This window comes from Carassius auratus, chromosome 25, assembly GCF_003368295.1.
Source record: "Carassius auratus strain Wakin chromosome 25, ASM336829v1, whole genome shotgun sequence".
NCBI classification, from domain to species: domain Eukaryota; kingdom Metazoa; phylum Chordata; class Actinopteri; order Cypriniformes; family Cyprinidae; genus Carassius; species Carassius auratus.
The window spans coordinates 277-12500 of record NC_039267.1 but is presented as its reverse complement, the minus strand read 5'-3'; the positions used below and the strand labels follow the sequence as shown (position 1 = coordinate 12500).

General features: G+C 32.3%; 1 protein-coding gene across 4 annotated transcripts in view; it reads right to left on the bottom strand.

Moving 5' to 3' along the window:
- Window positions 1–11917, bottom strand: part of LOC113042862 (neogenin) — a gene marked incomplete at its 5' end in the record, with an annotated part of 18508 nt that extends 6591 nt beyond the window's left edge. For 3 of the 4 annotated variants that reach the window (XM_026201850.1, XM_026201848.1, XM_026201851.1), the window contains 11 exon segments: window positions 315–453; window positions 551–610; window positions 1528–1560; window positions 1639–1833; window positions 1931–2038; window positions 2666–2804; window positions 4079–4311; window positions 6202–6297; window positions 6380–6574; window positions 10317–10427; window positions 11776–11917. In XM_026201850.1, the coding sequence (XP_026057635.1) occupies window positions 315–453; window positions 551–610; window positions 1528–1560; window positions 1639–1833; window positions 1931–2038; window positions 2666–2804; window positions 4079–4311; window positions 6202–6297; window positions 6380–6574; window positions 10317–10427; window positions 11776–11917 (1451 nt within the window). 4 annotated transcript variants of the gene reach the window in all.
- Window positions 11918–12224: the final 307 nt, after the last annotated feature.

The following is a 12224-nucleotide window of genomic DNA, read 5'->3' as shown; positions in this document are numbered from 1 at the left end:
ACCATAATATTGGAGTCCCACATTTTAGTATATCTTAATAATTAGTATCTTAATACTAATATTTTGTTGTATTTAAAAAGTCTGAATGTTATATATACATAAAAATATTAAAATACAAAGTGTTGAAGGGGGTGGTGACAATAATCAAGCATTTAGAGAAATGAACTGCAGTCATGCAGCATTAGTTCATTCATCTAGTAGTCATGCTGCAGTGATTGGACCAATGTTTTAGGCACACTGTGTCATGTCAGGGCTAAAAAGCTTTTTTAATCTGCATGTGAGCTTAAAAGAAGACTGAAGAGTGAAGAACACACTTCTTCTGGTGGGAGTTGGAGCGGCGTGTGCACAGGACGGCCCCCACGACCACAGCGATGATGGTGAACACACCGACACACACGATCACCACGATCACCAGAAGATGATTCTCCTGGCTGCCCGTGATGCCTGGTTTATCTGACACACACACAGAGAGAGAGACAGAGAGAGGTACGTCACCACTGCTCTTAATGAGTCACGGGGCTGTCTTTAAACAGTGTCACTTCCTGTTTACCCATGTTTGATCCAATCCCGTGCTCCGGTAGAGTCGGGTGACCGGGTTTGACCAGCAGACCTACAGACAACACATCAAAGAACTGCATCAAACTCAATATATTTAGATATTATGGTTTATTTGCATTTAACTTCATATATTGATAGATTCTATATTTATAACTTATTAAAATAAACATAAAATAAATTTTAATTTAACACATTTAGCAAAATTATGTGTATAGAAATTGTTGGAATATTTAAAATCTTAAAAAGCTATTAAAAAATACATATATATATACATACACACACACACACACACACACACACACACACATATATATATATACATACACACACACACACACATATATATATTTATAAATATATATATATATATAAATCATTAAATATAAAAAATAAATATATATAGATAATATACTTTTTAATAGATTGCCTATTTATAAATTATTAAAATAAATAAAGAAAATTTAATTTAACACATTTAGCTTAATTTTGTTCGTAGAAATTGTTTGAATATTTAAAATCTTAAAAAATTATAAAACAAATACACACACACACACAAACACTTTGATATAAATGATATAAATCATTAAATATAAAAATAAATATATATAGATTATATTTACACATACTTCTTATTTAATGATTAAAAAAATTATAAATATATAAAAGTCAATGTTAATGAAATGCATATATATTTTTTTTTTATATATTTCAAGTAAAAATTTAACTTGAATTTCAAATAAATGTAAAAAAAATAAAAATAAATTGTAGAGTTATATAGCAAAACAAAATCTGTTTTAAAAATTCTAAAATTATATTTTACATATCTTATATAATAACATTTAATTAAGTATTAATACTATGCATAATAATATTATAAATAATAAGTATAATCAAAATTATCAATGCATTTAAATCTTTAAACGCGGTGTGTCTTTAATTTCCTTCTTCATTAGAAGCGTGTTTAATTACCTTGATCACTTGACATTTTGTCTGATGGTTCAGCTGGAAACAGAAAACAGAAAACAGAAATGAGCACAGGTTGAGTTTAACAGGCGAGTCTAAACGGGGTCGAGGCTGTACCTTTAGGGGTGCGGAACTGCACCCCGTCTGACATGGGTCCCATGCCTTTGGAGTTTCTGGCCTGGATCTTGAAGTAGTATGTGGTGTCCAGCGTCAGCCCCTGAATCTGATGGGTCAGTCTGTTCCCCACCACGGGCTCCACCACCCAATCATGGACCTCGGCGTTCACATCGGTGCTGTAGTAGATGATGTACCCTGAGAGACAGACACAGAGTTACTCCACGTCTCAACATCATCCTCTTCCTCAGGAACTTGACTTGATGTTTTGTGGTGTAACATGTTTTTGGGGCACCTGTGATCTTGCCGTTGGCTTCAGTCGGAGGCTGCCAGTTGATGTTGATGATTCGAGGGTTTCCCTCTTTACTGATCACAGTCACATCTTTCGGAGCAGAGCTGGGTACTACAAATCACATTAAAGATCACATACTGTAAAAAGACTATTACTGAAAGCTTTGCTATAGAAATCTGTCCCAAAATCATGTTAAAATGCAAATAAGATGCTTTTTTTGTAGTTATTTTTATTGTTTGCTATTATTATTATTATTAATAACTCTCTCTCTCTCTTTGTATATATATATATTTAATTTTACTTGTCAATTTTCAGCTCTTATAGAAATTAATGGATGTAAGTGTAAAGGGATTTGTTGAATGTTGAATCTAATTTGTACTGAAAAAAAATGTGAGAACAAAATGCAAATAAGACATTAATTAAATATGCAATATGTTTGCATGCATCTTAAAAAGGACACATCTGTTTTAGGAATTTCATGCACTTCATCGCATTCATTTTTTGAAGATAGAAACAAACAACAAAAAACATGTTCTGTCAACATCAACAGACAAGTTATAAGAAATTATGAAATGCATATTATATAATATGCAATAGTCATAACATAATTGCGAACCTGTGTGGAAAGACTGGTGCGTGCATGTTTAAAGAGTTAAAACTAAATGAAATAAGTGATGCTGTTTTCATGAAAGAGTATTCTGTGTTTCTGTGGAAGAGTAAGATGCGGTGTGATCTCACCGGACTCAAAGGTGGTCCCGTGGGCTGTCATGCTCCATGTACTGCTCCTGCGGCTCTTGGTCACCATAACAGAGAACTCATAAAGCGTGTTGGGCTTCAGAGCCGTTACCGTATGAAACAGAGACGTGGTGTTCGCCATCTGACAAAACAAGCATCAGACAAACACATTCAACAACGCTGATAAATGTACCATAAGTGTCCCTGCAGCACAAAAGCAGTCAGAAGTCTCTGGAGTAGCAATAGACAACAAAACATTGTATGTGGGTCCAAATTATACATTTATCTTTTATGCCAAAAATCATTAGGATATTAAGTAAAGATCATGTTCCATGAAGATATTGTGCAAATGTCCTACCATATATATTTTAAAACTTCATTTTTTATTAGTAATATGCATTGCTATAAACATCATTTGGACAACTTTTAAGGCAATTTTATTTTGTGCAACCTCAGATTCCAGATTTTCAAATAGTTGTATCTCTGCCAAATATTATCCTCCTAACAAACCATACATCAAAGGAAATATTACTCATTCAGCTTTCAGATGATGTATAAACCTCTATCTCTGGTTTTACGCTCCAGGGTCACATACGACTATTAAACAAATCTATAGTATGTAGTGTGCAGTAAGCAGTACGCTAGTATTCCAGTCCAAGCGGGTGTTAATGTATTCTGAGTGATGAACACTAGAGGGCGCTCCAAGCGCGGGAAATAAACTAAACTGTATAAAACAAAACATACTCTCTTCAGAACAGTTTATTTAAGTGTCTTTGAGCTTTTGACAGTTTTTGAATTATTTTGTTTTTAATTTTTAGTAATTTTTTCTTGTGTTTTTGTATTTTTTTTTAATGGTCTATACATTTATTTTATTTAACATAATTTTAAGTTTTAGTTATTTTAGCAAATTAAATAAAAACTACACGTTGAAATGAGTTACATTTTTACTTTGACTAATATTTATTTTATTTCAAGCAAATAAAATTATATGATTTAAGTTTCAGTTACCGCTACAGTCCTCTTCAGAATATCTGTTTAAATTATGAAATAAAGTGTTTTTGAACACTTAATAAATTTCCATTGATGTGTGGTTTGGTATGATCGGATAATATTTGGATAACTATTTGAAAATCTGGAATCTGAGCGTGCAAAAAAATCGAAATGTTGAGAAAATCAGCTTTGAAGTTGTTCAAATGAGTTCTAAGCAATGCATATTACTAATCAAAAATTATCTAAATTTATCTTCATGGAACATGATCTTTATTTAATATCCTAATGATTTTTAGCTTATAAGAAAAATGCATAATTTTGACCCATGCAATGTATTTTTGGCTATTGCTACAAACATACCCCAGAGACTTCAGACTGCTTTAGTGCTCCGGGTCACATCTATCACTCTGAAGAGACGGTGGATACCTTGTATTTGGTGTTGGCGGGGATGTTGGTCTTCCAGCGGATGGTGTAATATCTGGAGTCGGTGATCTTCTGGTTCTTGGCGAGCGAGTTGTCGGCCCAGCTGACTTTGACGGTGTCCTGGCTGAGGACAGTGGCCTGAACGCCCACCGGGGGCAACATGGGTGTGGGGTCGGGTGCTGGGGTGTATGGGTTATTAAAGAGTTCATAAAAATTAATATCAGGGTCTATGGGGTCTGACAGCAGCATGATAAATGAAGAACAAAACAAAATAAAACAAAAAAATCACATGGGTTTTAAAATATATGCAAGGGTTGATCAGGGTCAGACAACATAAAATGGATTAATGTGGACAAGTGAGAGGAAAAATGAATGAAAAAGAGAAAGAGAGATATTATTAGAATTAAAAAGCTCCATATTTAACTTAAAACAGTATATATGCAAAAATAATTGGTCTCAAATGGACATTTTCTATTATAAGTTGTGGATTATGTTGCGGCATTTAAAGACTTAAAGAAGAAATAATACAAGTTTAATACAATTTAAACTCAGTATCTGCACCAACTCATTTCTCAGACTGTAAAAAGACCAAAATCAAGTACACAGTGATGCATTATTAATATTAACTATTATTAATATTATTAATATTCAACATAAAACAATATTAAAATGAAATAAAAACAAAACAAGAGGTACTCTCAATAATACTATACTCTAAATGAATAAAAAATAAAATGTATAACAGTATTTAAAAATAAATATTATAACATTGTTCAATAATAATAATAAATTCTAAATATTTGTACTTTTTTATTCGATTTACAAAAATACAAAAATATATAAAGATACAACACTATTGCAATATTACTATTTTACTGTAAAAGAGAAAAAAATAGTTGTATTTATAAAAATAATACTTATAATAAAAAATAATTATTGTATCCATATTTAATAATAATAATAATAATACTAATTATTATTATTATTTAGTGTTTTAACGTTATTTGATTTATAAAAATATAAAAAAACATGAAAAAAAAATTATAAAATATATATATATATATTGCAATGACTATTGCAATAATACTATTAATGGAAAAAAATTGCACTATTTATAATAGTATTTAATGATCGTAATGATAATAATAATAGTTTTAAAACTATAATAATAATTATCAGTCCTATTCCAGTGTTTTTTGCTCATGTTAGAGGGCAAATCCAAATGCTCCTGTAATTAACAGTGTGTTACTGATCAATAGAGCTCTGAACACTTAATTAAGATACACCTGGAATTGCTATTGATTCTTCAGTGAAAATCTCCACTGATTCAGCAGAAACCAGCCAGAAATGATTGCAGCAAACAACTCATTTCTGGGTCATTTTGTGCTCTAGCTCGGGAAACTGGAGAAAAGTTGTGTGAAGGCTGGGAAGAGTGGGATCTGAGGCGGATCTGGAGCTGACAGGACGGCAGGGGGTCTGTCTGAGACATCTGACGTCAAGCTAATGAAAGAGAGACGTGACACCTGCAGTCCCAGAACAGAGGGGGGCAGACGGATGCCTCACATTTAACACACGCTTCTCTTCACTACAAAAATACGGCAGACTGACTTCTACACCACGCTTCCTTTCTAGAGCAAGAACGCAAACATGTCTGATGCTAGATATGAGAGAGACACAGTTACGCGTGTTATAAGTGACCCAGGAGCACAAAACCAGTCAGAAGGGTCATATTTCTGAAATTAAGATTCATGCACATTTAAACTGAATAAATAATCTTTCCATTGATGTGTGGTTTGTTAGGATCAGACAATATTTGGCCGAGATACAACTATTAGAAAATCTGGAATCTGAGCGTGCAAAAAAATCGAAACATTGAGAAACTCATCTTTAAATTTGTGCAAATGAATTCTTAGCAATGCATTTTACTAATAAAAAATTAGCATTTTGATATATTTACTGTAGAAATTTACAAAATATCTTCACTTAATATCCTAATGATTTTTGGCATAAAATAAAAATCGCTAATTTTGACCCATGCAATGTATTTTTGGCTATTGCTACAAATATACCCGAGACTTCAGACTGCTTTTGTTTAACTGAGGACTCAAACTGTGGCGCAGTCTTACCGGACTGAGGTCTGGTGGTGGCGCTGTTGTAGATGGGAACGCCTTCGCCCATGTTGTTGAACGCCTTGAGGGTGATGACGTAATGGGAACTGGGATCTGGAGTTGAAAACATGAGTATTATGTGTAAAAGCGTCTGTAAACACAGCTCACGCTCGTGTGTTTGTGGCGTGGCACCCACCGAGGTCATCGATGCTGTAGAAGCGCTGCTTGTAATCCAGAGTGACCGTGTGCGCGTGAGGACTGCCGATCCCGTATCCGATCTTATAACCGCGCACTAAAATCTCCTGGTTCTCTGGAGGAGTCCAGCTCACCACGATTCGGTTCACCAGCGGACGAACATGAAGAGAACTGGGCACTCCTGGAACCTGAGACTCTGGGACACACACAAGACACAACTTGCTCAACTTTCACCATTTACATTGGGTTTTTCTATATTATATAAAATTTGATATAAAAAATTGAATTAGACACTACACAAACTAAGAAAATGATAATCTTGGAAACAAACCAAAAGTTTCCTTCAATGCAGAAAAATGGCTTTCAATTATTGGATGAGCAAACAGTAAAATAAAAAACTTGAACAGTCTCGCTGCTTTTTCTTCTGTGTGTGTGTATTCAAGCCGCGCGCTTCAGTTTGAATCTGAATAGCGCGTTCAGCGCGGGGGCGTGGTCACATTAACGAAGGGAGACAAACAGACATTGCGTTGTTTTCATATGGATTACTTTACCACAGAATATCTGTTTTCGGCAGCACTTGTTTAGTTTTAAAGTAGACATTCCAGGCTTTCTATAGATATCTCTCTCATGTCTCTTCGTTGAGTATTCACAGAGTTACACTTCATTTTAAAGATGTGTTTGTACATGACGATCAGCGCAGACAGCACACCTTGTTTGTTATCTTTATTTAATAAGTGCACAAAGGTTTTTTGTTATTATGTCTGTATCCAAAAAAAACTAGACCCTTTACAGATTCGATTGATGTATTGCTCTTATCTGTACGATTAAAACTGAAAGTGTAATTTAAGTTCTTTTCGGGGTTACTAGGAGAAAATGACTCAAAACACATATATGCGTTAATCGACTCGAAAGGGTTAAAAGTGAATTATAATTGGTAAAAAAAAAAAAAAAAAAAAAAGGACCATTATGATTATTTGTATTTTGGCATTTATTTTCATGACAATTATACATATTCTAAAATTTATAAAATATAAATTATAAATTACATTTATAATATAAATAAGTAAATAACAATAATTTAAAATAAATTAAAGGAAAAAATATATAATCGAGTGGGAATGTGAGAATATAAAGCAATTTTTTTAATTTTGATTTTAAATATACACATACACACACACACACACACACACATATAAACACATACATATGATAATAATTACATAAATAAATGAAAATAAACATATATTATGTTATTTAGATTTTAATTTATTAAACTTATTCTTATCCACACACACACACACACAAATACTTACATAAAATAATTGAATAATAATAATAATAAAATAAAATAATAATATATAAAAGTATATATATATATATATATATATATATATATATATATATATATATATATCAAATAGTAGTTTTTTATTAATAATAAAAAAACAAGTTAAACATTTTATTAAAATGAACTATATATATATATATATATATTCTAAAAACTATTTAACTTTCATATGTATTCAGATATTTGTATTTTAATATATTTAAAATCACTAATAACACTTAAGAGTGAAAGGTGAAGTATGGAGTAAATTGTCTTGATATTGTAGAGACTGAGATGACATCAGTCAATGAGAGGAGAGTCAGAAAACAGTCTCAAAATAAAGCATCAAATGCATGTTTACAGCACTGGAGCTCAGGTCAGGACTCAGGAGCAGCTTTTAAGCACAAATTCATTCATTAGTGTATCGTGAGAGCAGAGAAAGGCATTCATATTTGTTTTAGCCAAGCTTAAAAGCACAACTTGTGTAAACGGATCCACGGACAGCTTCGCTTTATTAGCAAAACGCAATTTAAATTCATCTTAGGGGCCAGTGCTAATGCCTGCTCTCATTTAGAAGGCAACGCCGCTAATTTCAGACAAAACCTTTTGGATTTAGAGTCATTAGATTGACTCATTATTTCAAACACTGGTCTATTTGTGGGGCTAATTCAAGCAGGAGCGGATGAAGCCGAAGCATTAGCGCTGGAGAGAGAGACAGAGAGAGATGCTTGGGTCTGGCTGTCACACAGCTCTTCCCATTTGAGCAGATGGAGATGAGCCCAAAGACACACACACACACACACACACACACACAGTGTCGGGGTCCTTCCATACATCCAATTGCCTCTGAAAAAACAAGCTATTAATCCAACTTAGCGGTCTAAATCAGCAGAAATGCCTCTGTGTCTGTTTGTTCCTGCTGCTCTTTAAAGAGGACGGAGGGAAAAAAAAAACGCAACAAACCTGCAACTTCCTTCAAAACAGAAATATGGCTTTCAATTACTGGCCGAGTCTCAAAAGGACAGGTCTGGGTCCTCATCAGGGTAATAATACATTTCCATTTATATATCTGACCATGAAGGATCCTTTTCACTGTGATAGCATTTGAAAGAGAATTCAACAATTAATTAAATTCCCCTTAAATTCTGACGATCACTTGCTACTCACACTATTTAGTCAAATAATCAATAAATCGAATGAATCCAACAAATAATACCATGACGTATAATAAAAACAACTGCAATTAAATGATCAATCAATATTTTTCCAATTAAAGTAACAAAATTATGGGCAATTATGTGTAATTCTGCTTAACTTATAAAATGGGGCTAAAAATGGCCATATATATATATATATATATATATATATATGGCCATTTTTAGGGCTATCTAAACAGTTATGCCCTAAATTTGTTTTAAAAATGCCCTAAAATATAAATTTTTAAATGAAAAATATAATTGATTATTATTTTCTTCTTCATTTTGGGTTGAAATGACTGACCCAGGATGTTCTCGACACAAAGCAAAAAATGCTCGTAAAAATAAATGCCCAAATACTGGTCCTCAAAATGCACTTAATATTTTCATACAAATTATTAAGTGCATTTAAATAAAAGCACATATGAATGAATAAATAAATCTGAAATTAACTAAAATATAAATATTACATGGGAAATATAAATGTTTTAAGAGGAAAATAAATTTGGCCTTTGCAACTAATTAAAATTAGTTGCATTTCTAAGAGTGCTTAAAACTGGAATGTATTGAAGCTATACGGAAATATAGAAAAAATTATAAAAATGGCAAATCACTAAATAAAGCTGAAATAAAATATACATATTAGAAGAAAATCGATTGAAATATATATGGCCATTTTTAGGGCCATCTAAACAAGTTATGTCCTACATTTGTTTTAAAAATGCCCTAAAATATATTTTTTTAAATGAAAATATAATTTATTATTATTTTCATCTTCATTGTGCACTTAATATTTTCATACAAATTATAATTGACTGTAACCTTCCTGTTTATTTTGTGGTGAAATGAATGTTCTCAGAATAATCTCGACTAAATAAATAAATAAATAAATTATTGAACACCCCAAAAAAAGAAATGCCATAACTGCCTGAAAATATTTATTTTTCTAATATAATATTTTACCATGCAACTTAATTAAAAACTATTTAAAGTGATATTTGTTCTCTTTGATTTTGGGGTTAAGTGCATGACCCAAAACGCTCCTTGTATCCATTCTCTTATGCTAGCAGTGTATGAAGGTGGATCTTTCTGGACACTATTATCTGAGCCCCATGTCACCAGTAATCACATCAGCGCTCTCTCAAGCCTCAAATCAATTGAATTTACTGTAACAGACTCAGTAGCCATGCACCAGTGTAAAGTTTTGGCATTCAGAGTCTTTAAACGGACACATTACTCCAAATAATTCAAAGGCTTTTCATGTAACAGTAGAAGTGCATTAAACAAATGCCATTTTCCCAGGATTGCCAGAGCGTTTAGCAGACGGGTGAATAATGCAGCGGCTCATTCAGTATTGATGAAGTCTAGCGTTTGATCCGTTCTTCACATCCGGACAGGAAGCTGTCTTTGTTTACCGTCCAGGTCATTCTCGAAGGTTTCGGCTGCGATCCACTCGGTCGTGGGTCCCGTCCCGTTCACGGTGGAGGCCAAAACTCTCACGGTGTAAACCTTTCCCTTCTCCAGACCTGAAGACAACAGAACCAGCATCTGTGTCAGCATCCCACGCAAACTGTGTGTTGCATACGCGGCAGATCTCTCCACGCAGCGACCTAAACACTATTCTGAAGACTTATGAATAGTGCTTTTTTAATTTTTTACATTTATTGAGCACAAATGGGTTTTTATCAATTTATCAAAAGTGGTTTGAGTCAAAAGATGTGCTAGATATGACTTGAATGTGTTCTAATAAGTCTGATGTTTTTTTGTCACCATTAATTATTTTATTCTGTAGAAGTGCTGTTATCAATAACTAAAACAATTAAAAACTGTGATTTTTTAGATGTTGGAATAAAAATATAAAGTTAAAAAATTTTTTTTAAAACCACAACCGTCATTAAATATACATGGAAATATAATAAAAATAATAACAAATACAAAAGCACATACGAATGACTAAATAAATCTGAAATTAACTAAAATATAAATATTACATGGGAAATAAAAATGTTTTAATGGAAAATAAATTTGGCCTTTGCATTTCTAAGATTACTTGAACTGGAAATAAATGTATTGAAGCTATACAGAAATATAAAGAATTATAAAAATGCAAAATCGCTAAATAAAGCTGAAATAAAATATAAATATTAGAAGAAAATCCAAGTTTAAAATCTTTAATGTAAACTAGAAATGGTGTCTTGGCAACTAACTGAAATAAAAATACGTTTATGTTGCAGTAAAATCAGCTATTAGCTAAAAATAAAAAAGCTATTAAGAAATAATAAAATAATAACAAAAATAACACATAAACATTTTATTTACAATAAAATAATATTGTATAAAACAACAACAACAAATAAACATTGAAATAAAATATGAATATCAGATAAAAAAATGTAAATCTAAAATTAAAAGTGTTAAATTAGAACAGAGTTAACAGAATTAGATGTTAACAGAAATAAAAATAAGCTGCAGTTCTAACATTAATAATTTTATTAAAGCTATACAGAAAGAAAAAAACGAAAAAGAAAATGACAAAAGCATTTAAAAAAATACTAAAGCTGAAATAAATTGTAAATATATAAATGTAAACAAATTAAAAAGTAATGTTGCACTGCAAAAAAAAATAAAAAATAAAAAAATAAAAATAAAAAACAAAACAAACAAAAAATAAAATAAAATAAAATAAAATAAAATAAATAAAATAAAATAAAAAAATAAAATAAAATAAAACAAAAAAAAATAAATAAATAAAAATAAATCCATAAAGAAATATTTTTTTAATAAACCTAAATAAAAATTCAAAAGCACAAAAATTCAACTAGGAATAAAAACTACACTCATACAGAAACGAAAGTAAAGGAGGGTTTGTCGTACCGTCGATGAGCTGATAGAGCTGTGTGGTTGAGATCTCTACTGCGTCTGCTCTCCTGAGTCCTTTCCTGTAGCGTAACTTATACCCCGTCAGCTCTCCGTTCAGGGTACCAGGAGGAGGCGGCTGCCACCGGACCATGATGCTCTGGGGCGTAAAACAGGACACACAGCGGAGCTTAGAGACGGAGCAAAGCCATTTCAGCGAAAGAGTGGAGTCTCAAAAGTTAGTGGATTTTAATTAAGCAGCGGAGCGCATCATATAAACGTCTGGAGGTCTGCAGTTCTTCAGGTGTCATCTGTAAAGAGTGCGTCAGCCAGAGAGCTGTCAGAGCCAATGCTTCATTACACAACCACAGCTGAGAGGAGCAAAGCCTTCAGGCTACGCAATAATGAATGAAGAAAAAACCCAAGCATGCTCCATGAAACAGGAAACAGTTCTGACGGTGGGAAGC